At 43.9% G+C, this 18,310-nt stretch overlaps 1 protein-coding gene across 1 annotated transcript in view; it reads left to right on the forward strand.

The window, feature by feature from the left end:
* Nucleotides 1–406: 406 nt before the first annotated feature.
* LOC144695748 (T-cell surface antigen CD2-like) overlaps nucleotides 407–18,310 on the forward strand; it is a 41,102-nt gene continuing 23,198 nt past the window's right edge. Inside the window, exon 1 of the mRNA XM_078566720.1 lies at nucleotides 407–736. Within this exon, the coding sequence (XP_078422846.1) occupies nucleotides 670–736 (67 nt within the window). The 5' untranslated portion in view covers nucleotides 407–669. The remainder of the gene's footprint in view (nucleotides 737–18,310) is intronic.

Genomic DNA, 18,310 nt, shown 5'->3' on the forward strand with positions numbered 1-18,310 from the left:
AGTTTTGCTCCTCCTAACTATACCCATTTACCACTCTCTTTGGCTGTTGCATCATGAAACCTTGTGGGGGGGGGCGTCTGTTAGCTACGTTGGCTGGATAGCTGGCGTGTGTTACAGAATGACGCAACAGCACCGGTTCAATCCCCATCCCAGATGAAATCTTGTAGTATTTAATCTCCCCTGTCCTGCATAGACCTTCCCTTTTGTTCTTCCTGCCCTTTCCACTGACTTAATAGCTCCTCCATTTCTATCTTTCAACACTTCTGATGAAATCCCACCTCGATATGAAACATTAACTTTTGACCTATTTGTGTGTGTGTGTTACGGTTTATGGTGACGTTACCCTGTCCTTCAGATACACACTCCGCCCTTATCAGACGTGATGCCTTTTGCTGAACACGAGCCGCAAGTTATTTGTTGCCGCATTAGCCCCGCCCTTTATGCAAATCCGATTTTCCAGCTCCGGCGCTTCATGGTCGAAATGTTCGCCGGAGTCAAACACTTGCAGAAGGGGGGCAGATGGAGGGGAGCTCTCCGCCGCTGCTCCTCCACCTCCGTGAATGAACCGGGAGACGGGGGCTCGGAGCCGGGAGCCGGATTTGAAGAAGCTGAAAGCGTGTCCGCTTTGACTTTTGGGGGAACAAACGGATCAATTTGGATCCTGTCGACATGTTGCTCCCCGGCCCCCTCCTCCTTTTCCTCCTGCACCTCGGGATCGGTTCACTCGATACAGGAGGTAAGGACCTGGAATGGAGAAAGGGTTTAAAGAGATCGACAGCAGAGAGTCCGGGGCGGTTGTTTTTTTGCTGAAGGTGTTGGAGATATTGTTAAAAAAAAATGGCGCTTTGTCTGAGCTGAAGCTCCGAGTTTCCTTTCTACTCTTGTTCTGTTTATTGCCTTTTTGCCCCAGAGTCTGGGCGGTGGCTCAGAGTTTATTACATCCCCAGAGGGGCAACAGAGCAAATGGTGTTCAAACTGGAGGGGATTCCTGCAGCTTTTAGGTCTGATCATGTGCCATTTGAAAATGTTACTGTATTTACCTTGGGATTGGTTTTCCCCCCTCCCTCACTGTTCAGTATTTTTTTTATCTCTGGTCCCCCCCCTCCCTCATTGTTCAGTATTTTTAAAAAATATCTCTGGCTTCGTGTCAACATCTGTTTGTGGAGGAGCTTCCACCAAGTGGGGAAATCAAGGGTGGGGTAGAGAGGAATCCAAAGGCCGGGAGAGCAATTTATGGGATTCGGGACCAGGAGGAACTTCAATTCCACCAGTAACCTGTAATTCATTTCAAATGATGCTGGTAAGGAATAGTATTCCTGCTAAACTGGTAACCCCAGAGGCGCAGGGTAATGCTATGGGGACCGGAGTTAGAATCCCACCACTGCAGATGGTGAAATTTGATTTTTTTTTAAAAATCTGGAATTAAAAGTCTGATGATGATCACGAAACCATTGCCGATTTTGGTAAAAAAACCACCTGGTTCACTAATGTCCTTCGGTGAAGAAAATCTGCTGTCCTTACCTGGCCTGGCCAACATGTGACTCCAGATCTACAGCAAAGTGGTTGAATCTTAAAAATGCCCTCTCGACAAGAGCCGTGAGACATAATGGGGTCCAGAGTCGATGTTCAGGATTCCTAGGGCAACTCCCTCCTGACTGTATACCACTGTGCCACTATCTCTGCTGGGTCTGTGCTACCGGTGGGACAGGACATACCCAGGGATGGTGATGCTGGTGTCTGGGAGGTGTCTAAGTAATGATTCTGTGAGAGTGACTATGTTAGGCTGCTGCTTGACATAGTCTGTGAGACAGCGCTCCCAAATTTGGCACAAGCCCCCAGATGTTAGTAAGGAGGACTTTGCAGGGTCGACAGGGCTGAGTTTGCCATTTCCGGTGCTTAGGTTGATGCCAGGCTGTCTGTCCAGTTTCATTCCTTTGAGACTTATTAGTAATTCAATATAACTTGCTAGGCCATTTCAGAGGGCGTTTTAAAGAGTCAACCACATTACTGTGGGTCTGGAGTCACATCAGGATAGCAGATTTTCTTCCCTAGGGAACCAAATGGGTTCTTACCACAATCCGCAATGGTTTTGTGGTCATCACTAGGGAGTGTGGTGGAAATCGATTCGATTGTGGTTTTCAAAATGGATAAGCACCTGAAGAGAGGCAAAAAAATAAACTAGCAAGGGAAAGCACAGAGGAGTGGGACTAGAGGAGTGGCACTTGCAGAGAGCAAAAGCCGACCAAGCAGCCTGAATGGCTTTCTCCTGTGCTGTAAACATTGAGGATCCAAGTCATTGAGCCTCAATGCTGTCCACCAGCTTCAATCAATCCACACAAACTGAGCTCCTTCAGCCATGGGACCATTCTTATAACTCATTCCTGCAAAGCCCTCTAAAGCCGTCAACTGAGGAGCGGAGCTCAAAAACGGGACGCACTGCTCCGCTTGTGGTCGAACCAGCGGTTTATGAAAGTTGCCCGCGATGTGCGACTCAGCCGACAGCACCCAGCATCATTATTGTACCGCCCCAGCTTTCCGTTTTCAATATAGTCACAGTCCAGGGACCGCCCTGTTTCTTACAGTCAGTGAATCCCGATCGCTTCAGCAGCGAAGCAGGTCGGGGTGGGGGTGGTTTCTGTGTCGATACCGCTGATTTGTGGATGAGCTGGGACCGGGAGTCGGATTTGAACAACCTGATGTCGATGTCGTGATGTCCTGTTCGCCTTGACGTTCGTCTTCAGCGGATTAGATTCTGATTTTCTCCCCCCTCCCCCGAATTTACTGTCATGTTGCTCCTCCGCCTCCTTTACCTCAGCCTCTCGATTTGGCTGATGGACGCAGGAGGTAAGGATCTAAAATGTGGATGGGAAGCCGAGGATCCGGGTGGGAGGCCCTACTAACCGGGAGTTATTTTAATGTTGTTTTAACGGCCGAGACCGCAAGTTGATGATAAACCCAAACCCCGGCCGCACCGCTGTCCCCGCCCCTTCCCCCCGATTGGTTGATTGGCCCGCCCATCAGCGCCATCTGGTCGTCAGTTGGTCGGTTGCCCAATCAGAGGTTTTAATCTACGCGCTCGTGCGGGGGCGGTTTGAACGCGCACGCGACGTAACGGACGTGACTGTAATAAACAAAAATAAAAATAGCTGGAAAAACTCAGCAGGTCTGGCAGCATCTGTGGAGAGGAAAAGAGTTAACGTTCCGAATCCGTATGACTCTTCAACAGAACTAAGTAAATATAGAAAAGAGGTGAAATATAAGCTGGTTTAAGGGGGTGGTGGGTCAGGTAGAGCTGGATAGAGGCCAGTGATAGGTGGAGATAACCAAAAGATGTCATAGACAAAAGGACAAGAGGTGTTGAAGGTGGTGATATTATCTAAGGAATGTGATAATTAAGGGTAGAAAGCAGGCCAAGCAAGGTACAGATAGCCCTAGTGGGGGTGGGGTGAAGGTAAGGGATCGAAATAGGCTGAAAGGTAGAGATAAAACAATGGATGGAAATACATTTTAAAATAATGGAAATAGGTGGGAAAAGAAAAATCTATATAAATTATTGGAAAAAACAGGGGGGAATCGGAAAGGGGATGGGGATGGAGGAGAGAGTTCATGATCTAAAGTTGTTGAGCTCAATATTCAGTCCGGAAGGCTGTAAAGTGCCTAGTCGGAAGATGAGGTGCTGTTTCTCCAGTTTGCGTTAAGCTTCACTGGATCAATGCAGCAGGCCAAGGATGGACATGTGGGCATGAGAGCAGGGTGGAGTGTTGAAATGGCAAACGACAGGGAGGTCTGGGTCATGCTTGCGGACAGACCGAAGGTGTTCTGCAAAGCGGTCACCCAGTCTGCGTTTGGCCTCTCCAGTGTAGAGGAAACCACATTGGGAGCAACGAACGCAGTAGACTAAATTGAGGAAGTGCAAGTGAAATGCTGCTTCACTTGAAAGGAGTGTTTAGGCCCTTGGACAGTGAGGAGAAGGGAAGTAAAAGGTGTTGCACCTTCTGCGGTTGCATGGGAAGGTGCCGTGGGAGGGGGTTGAGGTGTAGGGGGTGATGGAGGAGTGGACCAGGGTGTCCTGGAGGGAACAATCCCTGCGGAATGCCATTGGGGGGGTGAAGGGAAGATGTGTTTGGTGGTGGCATCATGCTGGAGTTGGCAGAAATAGCAGAGGATGATCCTTTGAATGCGGAGGCTGGTGGGGTGATGAGTGAGGACAAGGGGGACCCTATCATGGTTCTGGGAGGGAGAGGAAGGTGTGAGAGCGGATGCGCGGGAGATGGGCCAGATACGGTTGAGGGCCTTGTCAACCACCGTGGGTGGAAAACCTCGGTTTAGGAAGAAGGAAGACATGTCAGAGGAACTGTTTTTGAAAGTGGCATCATCAGAACTGATGCGACGGAGGCGAAGGAACTGAGAGAATGGGATGGAGTTCTTACAGGAAGCGGGGTGTGAGGAGTTGTAGTCGAGGTAGCTGTGGGAGTCGGTAGGCTTATAATGAGTATTGGTGGACAGTCTATCACCAGAAATTGAGACAGAGAGGTCAAGGAAGGGAAGGGAAGTGTCAGAGATGGACCATGTGAAAATGATGGAGGGTGGAGATTGGAAGCAAAATTAATAAATTTTTCCAGGTCCAGACGAGAGCATGAAGCAGCACCGGAGCAATCATCGATGTACCGGAGAAAGAGTTGTGGGAGGGGGGCCGGAGTAGGACTGGAACAAGGAATGTTCCACAAACCCCATAAAGAGACAGGCATAGCTGGGGCCCATGCGTGTACCCATAGCCACACCTATTATTTGGAGGAAGTGAGAGGAGTTTAAGGAGAAATTGTTCAGTGTGAGAACAAGTTCAGCCAGATGGAGGAGAGTAGTGGTGGATGGGGATTGTTCGGGCCTCTGTTCGAGGAAGAAGTGGAGAGCCATCAGACCATCCCGGTGGGGGATGGAGGTGTATCTCTACCTTTTAGCCTATTTCAATCCCTTCCCTTCACCCCACCCCACCCCCACTAGGGCTATCTGTACCTTGCTTGTCCTGCTGTCTATGCTTAATTAGCACATTCCTTAGATAATATCACCACCGTCAACGCCTCTTTGTCCTTTTGTCTATGACATCTTTTGGCTATCTCCACCTATCACTGGCCCTCTATCCAGCTCTAACTGTCTCTCCCCCCCCCACCCCAAACCAGCTTATATTTCACCTCTTTTCTATTTTTACTTAGTTCTGTTAAAGAGTCATACGGACGCGATACGTTAACCGTGTTCCTCTCCGCAGATGCTGCCAGACCTGAGTTTTTCCCGGTATTTTTATTTTTGTTTTGGATTTCCAGCATCTGCAGTTTTTTGCTTTTATCTAACTGTTTGTAATAACCTGCTCGAGAGATGTCCTTTTAGCGAAGGGTATGAACATCGCTCTTTCTGTTTGATTAGAAAATTAACCAGCTGTAGGAATTTATTTTTTATGGGGGGGATTTTGGGAAATCGCTCTGAAGCGGCTTTGAGCGTGAACTGTGTTATGAAATAATGGGGGATGGTAATTTTTGAAAGCACTAGGTTTAAATGTTTTGGCTTGGGTTGTGGTTAATTTCATTGAATAGACTTGGTGGATAGATAAAGCAAAATACTGCGGATGCTGGAAATCTGAAACAAAAACAAAAATAGCTGGAAAAACTCAGCAGGTCTGATGGCATCTGCGGAGAGGAAAACAGTTAATGTTTTGAGTCAGTATGACTCTTCATCAGAACTAAGGAAAAAGAGAAATGAGGTGAAATATAAGTTGTTTAAGGGGGGGTTTGGACGGGTGAAGCTGGATAGAGGGCCAGTGATAGGTGGAGGCAAAGGAGAGATTGCCAAAGATGTCATAGACAAAAGGGCAAAGGGGTGTTGACAGTCGTGATATTAACTAAAGGATGTGCTAATGGTGACATTAAGGGTAGAAAGCAGGATGAGCAAGTGACAGGTAGCCCTAGTGAGGGTGGGGGGGAAGAGATCGAAATAGGCTAAAAGGTGGAGATAAAACAATGGATGGAAATACATTTAAAAATAATGGAAATAGGTAAAAAATACATATATATATATAAAAAATTTTAAAAGGGGGGGATCGGAAAGGGGGTGGGGATGGAGGAGAGAGGTCATGATCTGAAGTTGTTGAACTCAATATTGAGTCCGGAAGGCTGTAAAGAGCCGAATTGGAAGATGAGATGCTGTTCCTCCAGTTTGCATTGAGCTTCACTGGAACATTGCAGCAGGCCAAGGACGGACACGTGGGCATGAGAGCAGGGTGGTGTGTTGAAATGGCAAGCGACAGGGAGATCTGGGTCATGCTTGCGGACAGACCAAAGGTGTTCCGCTAAGTGGTCACCTAGTCTGCGTTTGGTCTCTCCGAGAATAGACTTGGGTAAAATCCTAAGAGTTGCGGAACTGTAAGAATAATGCGCCAAATCTTCCGATCCCCTCACCCCAGGGACAAAATTTAGAGAACCTTCGCGTGTTCTGCCTCCCATGTAGTATATCCTTCCAGAAATGTGGAGACCAAAAATCAAATTATTGCACTGATGTTAATTAGTGTCACTTTTTTTTGATTTTTAAAATTGGAATCATCATCGAAACTTCTGATGTGGTCAAATAACATTTGAGTTTTCCTGAGGATAGAATGTGAGAGAGCAGCCTGGATTGCATTGGAATTGTCAAGTCTCGAAGTAATGAAGGTCTGTATGAGGGTTTCGGCAGCAGAGGATGTGGTGAGACTGGGGTGAAGAGTGATAAGATGGAGGTGGAGATAGGCAGTCTTTGTGATGGCACAAATGTGAGGTTGGAAGCTCCTCTCGGGGCCAAATGTGACGTTAAGATTGCCCATTAACTGGCTTAATCTTGGAGACTTTTGCCAGGAGAGGGATAGGGTCAGTATTTAAGGAATGGGATTTGAATCATGGATCAAAAACAAGCTTCAGTTTTCTCTGTTTAATTGAATTTAATACAATTTCATTGCACTTCCAACTCACCCATTCAGGGTAGCAGTGCAACATCAGGGGAGGTCGATAGCCTACGCTCAGTGAAGTGCATCTGTGTGGAGTTGTGTTCAAATACTTATCTCATTGTTGCAATTCCAAATTCAGTCCACAATACAAATGGGATGAATTCAAAACAAGGGCACCTCTAACATATTGCAAAAGTAATGTATGTAGAGTCATAAAGGTAGAGGCAGGACTTCATTTTGCTTCTGATTAATTTATTTTGCAAAGGAGAATAACCAAAAAGCTAAACCCAATATGGGCAGAATTTTGATGCCAGCTTTCTGTGGAAATGAGACAGTAGCACCCTAAACATCAGGCTGGATCCTTTGCAACTCCTTTTTATGATTGGTATATCTATTGCTTCCTTTCATTTTTTTTAATGCAGCACTGACCATGGATTACAATAAAAACTCTAATCGTTGATGATCTGGGTTTATCTCTGGCATTTTCTATTATAGTTCGTCCATCTCTTCTGAGGGAGTTGTTGCCCATCTTATTGAGGATAACTGCCAAACACATCCCCAAACCCCCAACCTTCACTGGGGTTGATTACAAATTATATAGGGACTCATTTCAGTTCAGTTCATCCTGTCCACCAGCATTTCCTCATCACTGCTCTCTTTCTCTTTTTCACTCCCTTTCCCTTTCACTCCCTTTCCCATGCTTCCTTCCTCCTGTTCCAACTCTCACTCTCTCTCGGGAAAGATGGTGGCATCGTGGTAATGTCGCTGGATTAGTAATCCAGAGATCCAGGCGAATGGTCTGGGGACATGGATTCAAATGGAATTTAAACTGAATAAATAAAAATCTGGAATATAAGGCTGCTCTCAGTAATGGTTACCATGGAACTATCATTGATTGCCATAGAAACCTATCTGGTTCACTAAATGCCCTTTCGGGAAGGAAACCTGCCGTCTTTACTTGGTGTCTGTTTTCATGTGACTCCAGACCTGCAATAATGTGTGAGTCTTATGAAATAGCTTAGCACGCCGCTCAGTTCAAGGGTAATTAAGGATGTGCAGCAAATGCTGACCTTGCCAGCCACTTCCACATCCCATGAAAAAATAAGTGTCTCAACCTTTCAACCTCTCACTCTTCTTCCCATCACCCCTTTCCAATTCTCTCACTGTCCTCCCTTTCCCACTCTGTCTCACTTCCCCTTTTTCCCACCCTGTCTCTCTCATTGTCCCGCTTTTTGCACTCTCTCCTCACTCTTTCTCCCCTTTCCCACTCTGTTTCTCTCTCACTCTCTTCCCCTCTCCCATTTCCTACTGTCTCTCTCACTCTCTTCCCCCCTTTTCTTTCTCTGCCTCCCTCTCCTTTTCCCACTCTCTCACTATGATTTCCCCGCAAAGGGTTCAAATATTACACTTAGTTTCAACGTACTTCAGCATACACAGCCTTCACACCAGCACATCCATGTAAGTTCCTGGTTAGTCACTCGGCACATGTTGACAGAATGGGCAATCAGGTCACTGAAAGGTGTAAGGCTGTCCCATTGAGCAAATTTGCGAGTGCGGAGGCTCCTTAATCATAATGTGCAGGCCACAAACCCTGAATAAAAATCTATGGGTCCCTTGTTTGTACCAACTGAGTGGGGTGGGTTCATCCAGTGATGAGCCATGTTCACTGCTGCCATCTTGATAGACACCATTGTGCCTGCACTAGCCAAAAAAGAAAAAGAAACTAGCAACTCATTTTAATTCCACTTTCCAGCACCTGGAAATTATGTAAAGCAGGCAACAAGTGCAACAGGGTCCATACGCACCCATCTTTATAAGGGGCAATGTGCAGCAGGGTGTAATTAATCTGGGTCATGAAGTAGGAGGAGAGAGGACTCCTCTAAGACTGCTATCACGTCAGACATGCAAAGACGATTAGTACTCAGCACACCACCGTAGTGATGCAGCAAATCATCGAACTCTTCTGAGCTGGGCTGGATGGGGTCAAGGTTCATTGTGCCGCATGGAGTGTGGGGGAATATTATTCAGTTTTTAAGTAGTTGGATTTGAGATACTCTACCGGTAACAACACATTTCCAAAGTACTGTTAAGACACAGGTATTTATGTCTGATCTATAACATGTGAATTTTAATGATGGTCTGAATGTTACTATGTAGCTTTATTGCTGTTTTATTTTTAATGCCGCTTGGGATCATGTTAAGTTTCAAGTGTTAAACTTGGGTCACATGGGAAAATAATTTGAGAAGTACTGTGCTCACAGTAAAGATGGAAAGGGGTAAGCTTCATGCTTGGTTAGGTGCCATTTGTTGCCTTGGGTTGACTACTCTGTAGCTAAGTATCTTTGTTCCTGGCTTAGAGCCAGCATCTGTTACGGATGAATGTTTTAGAAAAAGGGGAAGGCAAAACCACCTGTCACAGGTTGAAGAGGAGAAACCAAAGGCAGAGTATGGGCTAGATGGAAAACCAAAGGCCAGGAGTGATTTGTATGCGTTTGCAAAGAGCAGTCACAAGCTGAGAGGAACTTGAACTTGAATTCTGCCAATAACCAGTGTTAATTAATTGAAATATTGCTGAGAATGAATAATAATGCTGTTAATATGCTGATTCTCCAGTGAGGCAACAGTAATATAATAACTTGGTGTTGGTCTATGTGCAACGAATAGTAATAAGTAATGATGAAAGCAAAATAGCAGATGCTGGAAATCTGAAATAAAAACAGAAAATGCTGGAAAAACTCATCAGGTAAAACCATGGAAATGTAACGGTGCAGAAAGAGACCATTTTGCCTGTACTAGCCAAGAAAGAAAAAGAAACTAGCGACTCATTTTAATTCCACTTTCCAGCACCTGGTCCGTAGCCTTGTAGGTTACAGCACTTCAGATGCAAATCCTATTTTTAAATGAGTTGAATGTCTCAACTTGAACCACCAACATAGGTATTGAATTCCAGTTGCCCACCATCCCCTGGGTGAAATAGTTTTTCCTCATGTCCCCTCTAATCCTTATACCAATCACCTGAAATTTATGCTCCCTGATAATGGATCCCTCAGCTAGGGAAATAAGTCTTTTCTGTCTCCCCTGTCTAGGCCCCTCATAATTTTATACACCTCAATTAGGTCATCCCTTATCCTATTTCGTTGTAAGGAAAATAACTCTAGCCTATCCAATCTCTCCTCATAGCTTCATTTTTCAAGCCCTGGCAACATTCTTGTAAATATCCTCTGCACTCTCTCCAGAGCAATGATGTCCTTCCTGTAATGTGGTGACCAGAACTGTAGACAAAATTCCTACTGTGACATGGCAGCATCCGTGGAGAGAGAAACAGAGTTAGCATTTCAAGTGCGTATGTCTCTTCCTCAGAGCTAAAGAGAAGTAATAAGTAATGCAAACTATAACTGGTAGTAAGCTAGTTGATGTAATTTATTTGGATTTTCAAAAGACCTTCAATCAGGTTCCCCATAACAGAATAATGAATAAGGTCAGCATATGTGGAGTCAGGGGACCCAAGTGGTATAATGGGTTGCTATAGCTTCATGACCGAAAACAGCGATTGGGAATAAAGGGTAATCACTAAGTGGTAGAAAGTGGGAAGTGGTGTTCCACAGGGATCAGGGCTGGGACCACTGCTGTTCACAATTTACATTAAAGATTTGAACTTTGGAACCAAAAGCAGAATTTGTACTTAAGCTGAAATTGTGTGGATAGTCAATACTGAGGAAGACTGTAGTATAGGAGGAAATTAATATACTTGCAGAATGGGTAAATAATTGCCAAATGAAGCTCAACACGGATAAATGTGAGTCAGCGCAATGTGATAGGAAAAATAGGAAAGTCACTTATTACCTTGAAGCTTCAAAGCTAGGCAGGGTAGAGGGACAAAGGGATCTCAGAACTACAAATATACCATTCACTTAAAATTTGTGCCACAGGTTATTGAGGCCATAAACAGAGCAAACCAATACTAGGTTTTATTTTTGGAGGGATGGAATTAAAAAGTAGGGGAAGTTATGCTGACCCTGCATGGAACCTTAGTTGATCCACGCTTAGTACCATGTATGGTTCTGATTGCCGTATTATAAAAAGGATAAAGAAGCAGAGGAGGAGGTGCAGTGAAGATTTTCAACATGATCCAGACCTGAAATACGTGGGTCTCACTATTAGGAAGGAGACAATAAACTCAGCCAGTAAATGTTGATAAAAGGAGGCTGAAGGGTGACCTAATAGAGTTTTTTAAAATATGAAAAATTTTATTGAGTGGATACACAGAGAATTTGTGGGGAGATGCATAACTAGAAGCCGTCAATATAAGATAATCACCTAGAAATCCAACAGGGAATTCATAGGAAACCTCTTTACCCAAAGAGCAAAGAAAATGTGGAACTCGGTGCCACAGAAGTGGCTGAGGAAAATATTATGGATCCATTTTGAGAAGGGAAAAGAGGGTTATAACAATATCTTTAGATGAAGAAAGATGGGAGGAGACTCAAGTAGAACATAAATACCAGCATGGCCTGGATGGGTGGAACAGCCTATTTCTGTGCCATACATCCTATGTAATCCTATAAACTGTAGATCGTCACTTTGAAACATTTATCCAAGCGCTCAGTTATTCTGTCCTCAATAACAAGTTTGCAGATGCTTCCCCATAACTAGCCAGACCTGGCCAGACCACATAAGGAAGAATTGAGTCCTGCTCTCCATTGTTAAATTATCTCTTGAATGGTATTGAGCCTGGTGTCAGGGATATGAATGACATGTTCTGCCAGTGGAGCTGATTTTGAGTTATTAGTGTCTCAATGCTGGTCCAATTGGCAGAGGAGAGGCAATTGCTTTTGGCCTTTTTTGCTACCTGATTTGGAGGATCTTGCTAAGGAGATGTCTGCTACAGCTTGTCCAAGTCTCCAAAGCTCATATGACACAGGGATCACTGTTACCTGGGAAATCATTGCCTTACTCTCAGATTTGAGATCCTGCTTCTCAAATACTCTTTTTCCCAGCTGACACATTGGAGGTGATTAGGAATTTTGTCTTCTATGTCTGCCTTTGTCGCGAGGATGCTCCCAAGGTACAGAAAATTATTCACATTTTCCAGAATCTCGCTGTCCACCTTAATGGATGTGGGGATATGTGTTTTGCTGTGGGAGCTGGTTGGAATAGAACCTTAGTTTCCTGGGTGATTAGTGAAAGCTCAATGTACTTGAATGCATCAGGGAAGGAGTGAGCAATGACCTGGAGCTCAGTTTCTGATTAAGCGTACACACAAGCATCATCTATATACTGAAGCTGTGTGTATGATGTTCAAGGGGGTCTTAGTTTTCGATTGAAGGTGTTGTAGGTTGAACAGATTCTTGTCTAGTCTGTAGATTATCTCCATATTTGAGTAAATTGCTTCAGGTGAGGCATAGTATTGCAGCGAGGAAAATGGAGAAGAGAGTTTATGCAATGGCACAACCTTGTTCGACTCTAGTTTTCACTGAGATAAGGATTGTGGTGGCTCTGTTGGTGAGGATCGTGGCTTCCATGTCATCCTGGAATAGGCAGAGGTGGTAGCAAATTGCTGAGCACAGCCAAATTTGAGGAGGACAATAATGCATAAGCCTTCATGGTCAACAGAGTCAAAGGCATTTGTGAGGTCAGAAAAGGCCATATGCAGCGGTTGGTGCTGTTCCTTACACTTGTTGAATTTGCCCCACAGTGATGATTGTCTGTGGGCGAATGCCACACTGCAACCCTGGAAAGAGTTTCTTGGCCACTGGGAGGAGGCGGTTGAGAAGGGTTCTTGTAATGATTTTCTCTGAGGCAGACAGCAGGGAGACTCCACTGTAGTTACTGCAATTATACTTGTCTCCTTTCTTGAATCTAGCCCTGATCACAATGTCCCTTCGATCCCTGGCATCTGCTTTTCTTGCCTGATGAGGGATGTGAGGTTGTGCAACTGGGCCGGGAGGGTATCTCTGCTGTTTTGAGAATTTCAGCAGGGATTCTATCTGCTCCGAGGACTTTATTTTTAGCTGTCAAATGGCTTTTTCAACTTTACTCCGAAGCAGGGTAGCACCGACACTTCCGTGTCACCATTCCCTCTGTGACACTCCTGTCACTCCCAACACCTCATCCCCTTCCCACAGCATCTTCACATGAAATTGCAGGAGGTGTAACATCTGTCCCTTTACCACCACTCTCCTCAGACACCTCTTCCAGGTGAAGCAGCAATTCTCTGGATTTGATTCACTTTAGTCTTTTGCATTCGTTACTTACGTTGGGGAGACTAAAAACAGAATGAGTGACTGGTGTGCGGTACACCTTTTCTCAGTCCACAAGCATAATCCCAACCTTCCTGTCGCTTGCCGTATTAATTCACCATCTTGCTGTCATGCTCACATTTCTGTCCTCGGCCTGTACAACGTTCCAGTGAAGGTCAAGCAAACTGGAGGAACAGCACCTCATCTTCCGATTTAGGCACTTCACAGCCTTCTGGACTGAACATTGAGTTCAACAACTTCAGACCATGAACTCTGTCCTCCACTTGGATTTTTTTTTCAATACCCCTCCCCCACCCGGCCCCTAATGCCAGTCTGTATCTTTTTGTCATGTTTTGCTTTTAGAAAGTGCTGACCATTGTTCTGTTACTAATGCATTGTTATCTTGCTTCAGACAGGGCTAATCATTCTGCTGCTATTAACATCTGCTTTGGTCTCTAATACTATCATTACTACTCTCTTTGTCATTTAATCTCTCCTGATCTCCCATTTTGCTCCACCTGCTGCACACCATCTTCCACCACATCTTTCCAACAACATAAAACCCATCACATTTTTACCTCTCCAGCTCTGAAGAAGTCTCATGGACTCAAAACGTTAACTCTGTTTCCCTCTCGTTGTTGCCAGACCTGCTGTGTATTTCCAGCATTTTCTGTTTTGATTTCAGATTTCTAGCATGTGCAGTTTTTTGTTTTTATATTAGTCTGGTGAACCTCTGTTGCCTCCATCTATGGCAAGTATATCCTTCCTTCGATAAGGAGACCAAAACTGTGCACAATATTCCAGATGCAGTCTTGCCAAGGCTCTCTAAATTGCAGCAAGTTATCCTTCCTACATGTAGATTACATGATTATTGCAGTCCTTTTCTTACACACGCCATTTATTTTTTTTACCATGTACTCTGTCCTATAGTGTAACAACTGTTAGTGGGCCTATAAACTACTCCCACAAGTGACCTCTTAGTTCTCCTATTTCTTATCTCTACCCAAATTGATTTTGCATCATATTTATTGAGCTAAGGTCATGTCTCTCTCTATTGTAGGAATATCATCCATATTTAACAGAACTGCCTCACCACCTGTCCCCAGCTTCCTGTCTTTCTGAAGGGTCAAATCCCCTTTCACAATCAGGTCGAGGCCTTGGGCACCCTGCAACCAACTACTGGCCATCAGGTCATACACATTGCCTTCTGTTTGTGCTGACAATTCCTCAATTTTGTTCTGAATCTTGCGCACATTCAGATGCAGAGCCTTTAATTTATCTTTTCTACCATTTTTGTAATCTCTGGCCTTATCTGCTGGTACACCCTTGTCCCTTCCTGCCATACTGGTTACCATTACTCAAATTGCTACCCTGCTCTATTACCTTGTCGTTTCCCTTTAATTTACCACGTCTCCTCTCATATGATCCTTCCCCCCGCCCACTATATAGTGTAGAGCCCTCTCTACTGCCCTAATTATATGACTTGCCAGAACACTGGGCTTAGCATGGTTCAGTTGAACCCAGTTGGATACATATCGTTAGATTTCCACTTACAAATCCTCGGATTTGAAGAAGCTGAAACCGTGTGCACTTTTCATTTCTGAATAAATATAACAATTTCAGTTTTTTTGAACCTGTTGACATGTTGTCCCTCGGCCTCCTTTAAGCTTCACCCAGGATTGGGCTGAATGATACAGGAGATATGAACCTGAATAGGAAAGGGGCTTAAGAGATCGTCAGCAGAGAATCCAGCTGCTGGAGGAAATGTAATCAAAATAGCGGCAATAGCGGGCTGGGATGCCTATTTCCAGAAGGCCGGTCAGTTATTGTGTTGTGTACACTCCTGAGTTGGATTGGAGTAAGGCCAGCCTGCACTTTATCAGGAGACTGGTGCTAACAGTCAGGATGAGCAGTTCTTATTTGCGGAATTCCATTTGAAAATGTTATTGCCTTTATTTTGTGTTTGGTTCCCTTCAAAGTTCAGTTTATTCTTAGTTTATTACCAGTATCTGTTGTGGAGGAATTTCTGTGGAAGATGTGAAAGGCAGGTTGGTTTGTAGGGGAGCCGAAAGGCAGAGGGTGAACGGGGTGTGGTAAGAGGGAACCAATTCATGGGGGTGCGAGACACGAGAGATGAAGTATAAATGCTGCCTCGATCTCCTATCTTTCCGTTATAAGTATTCCTTGACGTGTTTGAGAGTGATAGAATTAATAGCAAGCTGGCTAACAGGAAACATTGTAGGAGTTAAAGGTAGTTACTCTGGCAAAAGATGGGATTGGTGTTGTTACCATTACATTTTGGGTTGGGAATTAAAAGTAATGCATTCCGCAAATTTTGAAATTGTAAGGGATGCAGTTCATACAGTGCAGCACCTCAACAAAACAAGGAAGATGTTAATAAACTTGCAAGATGCGCATATAAGTGCCAGATAATAGATGAGTGTGAAGCGTACATTTTAGTGGGAAGAATAAGAAGGCCACATGTTCGTTGGAAAGTCAGTGTCTAAGTGGGGTTCTGCAACAGAAGATCCGGGAGAAGAGAGAAATCACAGAATTGTTACAGCACAAAAAGAGGCCATTTGGCCTGTTGTCTGCACCAGCTCTGTGAATGAGCATTTCACCTTGTGCCATTCTCCTACCTTCTCCCTATAATCATGCACATTTTTTTTTCAAATAATCAATATTCCCTCTTGAATGCCTTGATTGAAGCTGCCTCCACCACACTCAGACAGTGCATTCCAGACCCTAACCACTCGCTGTGTGAAGTTTTTTTTTTCATATCGCTTTTGCTTCTTTTCTCAGTTACTTTAAACCTGTGCCCCCTCATTCTCGATCCTTCCACCACTGGGAATAGTTTCTCCCTATCTGCTCTATCCAGGTCCCCCTTGATTTAGAATACTTAAATGAGATCTTCCCTCAGCCACCTTTTCTCCAAAAGAGAAAAGAGTCTCAACAACTCCAATCTACCTTCATAACTAAAGTTTCTCATCCCTGGAATAATTCTCGTAAACCTCTTCTTCTCTCCAATGCCTTCACATCCTTTGTAAAAATGAGGTGCCCAGAACTGTGTGCACTCCAGCTGAGGTCTAACTAGTGTCTTATACAAGTTCAAGATAACCTCCTTGCTCTTGTAGTCTGTGCCCCTATTAAGAAAGCACAGGATACTGTATGTTTTATTAACTGCTCTCTCAACTTGTCCTGCCACCTTTTAATGACTTGTGTACATGTACACCCAGGTACCTGTGCTCCTGCATCCCCTTTAGAGTCACTGACTACAAGTTCTGCAAGTAATGATCACAGGGTTAACGAGAGCATAAGAAAAAACAAACCCCACACTGGGACTTATTTCTAGAAGGATAGAATTGAACAAAAGAAATTCTGGTAAACTTATAGAATCTTGGTTAGTCCATGCTTGAGCATTTCTGATCTCCACAATATTAAAAAGATTATCAAGAGCCTGAGGAAGGTGTGTAAAACATTTACAAGGACAAATGAAAAGGACATTAAGTATGGTGGAGGTATGCACTCAGTGTTAAACTATATTATTACATTTATTCAATTATTCATTATAACATTTTATTCAACAGAATTTTAAAATCAGGTGTTCTTCAATATTCCAGAGACTTTTCAAATTTTGTTTATTTGTGATGGCAATGATCTGGATCTTTATGGACTTCGTAACAAAGACTGATAGGACAGAATTAAAGGATCCTTCAAAAATTCACAGATGGTAAACTGTGTATACTGATCTCAGTCAAAAACTGATCAATGTTTCTTAGACCATGGCTAATCTGTGTACAAGTCTTTGTCCAAATCCATCTATTTTAATTGTTGCAGCTAGCAAGACAGAAACTGCATGAAAAAAACAATTTCTATCATCGGGAATATCGATTTTGTTATATTTATGGTTCCTTGCTAAAGACCACAAACAGTGATAATCATTTGACACAGTTAATGAAGGTTGTAAAGAACATGTCAATGGTATTTAGTGGTCCATCTGTGCGTTGTACATCATCTGGTTGAATTGTAGCCATAATTTTGAATGGTCAATGAGTTATTATTTTCTATAGTTCGGCATTTTCCCATTGGCTCTCCCAATCCTTACAGAAGACTTTATCCTTGTACAATGTGTTGTTTTGTTTGAGCCATCTGAGAGCCTCCATGACTTTGGTCTCATGTACTGGTGCATGCGCTGTCCCTTTTGAAAACAAGCTTGCATTTCAATTTGAGTGGTACAACATTAGCATTTTGTGGCAGTTTCAGTAAATGGATTTCATTCACTGTTGATGATACATTGACAGTACTACAGTAAATTGCCTTCTGACCTTTTTTGTAAAGAGTGTCATAAAAGGGGATGCATTGGCTAATCAATCTGATTTGAGGGGGTCTGAGATTTTCTAACTCTGGAGGCCCCACATCCAGTGATGATTCATTTGCCCATATGTAGTTGTGTAGGTATCTATCGTCTCTTAAGAGCAGTGTGACACACGTTACAGATCCTTGATGTTCCATGCGTTTGCAGGTTCACAGTTTGAGGTTACTTTCAATGGACACTTTGTATGTCTACTTATGCTCCTCCATCTCATTGTTCAGCAAATACTGTCCAATCGCAGAATCACATCTAATGTTAGGCATTATGTTCTCAGTTATTGTTACCAAAACTACAGATTGTGTAATAAAAAAGTGTTTGACTATCTATTTTTTTTAAAGTGCAAAGAATAGCAGAATGTTTGTCATTGATGAGTGAGTTAGATACTGAAGCAGTCCATGTCCAGATGCGGCAAGACCTGGGCAATATGCAGGCTTGGGTTGACAAGTGGAAAATAACAAATCGCACCGCACAAGTGCTAGGCCATGATAATCTCCAACAAGACAGAATCTAACCATCGCCCCTTGATATTCAATGGCATTACCATCGGTGAATGCCCATACTATCAACATCCTGGGGGTTACCATTGACCAGAAACTGAACTGGACTAGCCATATAAATACCGTGGCTATAAGAACATGTCAGAGGCTAGGAATTATGCAGTGAGTAACTCAACACCTGACTCCCCCAACTCACCAAGGCTGCTCAGACAGCATCTTCCAAACCCAAACCCACAAC

The sequence above is a fragment of the Cetorhinus maximus genome, chromosome 21, assembly GCF_964194155.1.
Source record: "Cetorhinus maximus chromosome 21, sCetMax3.hap1.1, whole genome shotgun sequence".
NCBI lineage: Eukaryota > Metazoa > Chordata > Chondrichthyes > Lamniformes > Cetorhinidae > Cetorhinus > Cetorhinus maximus.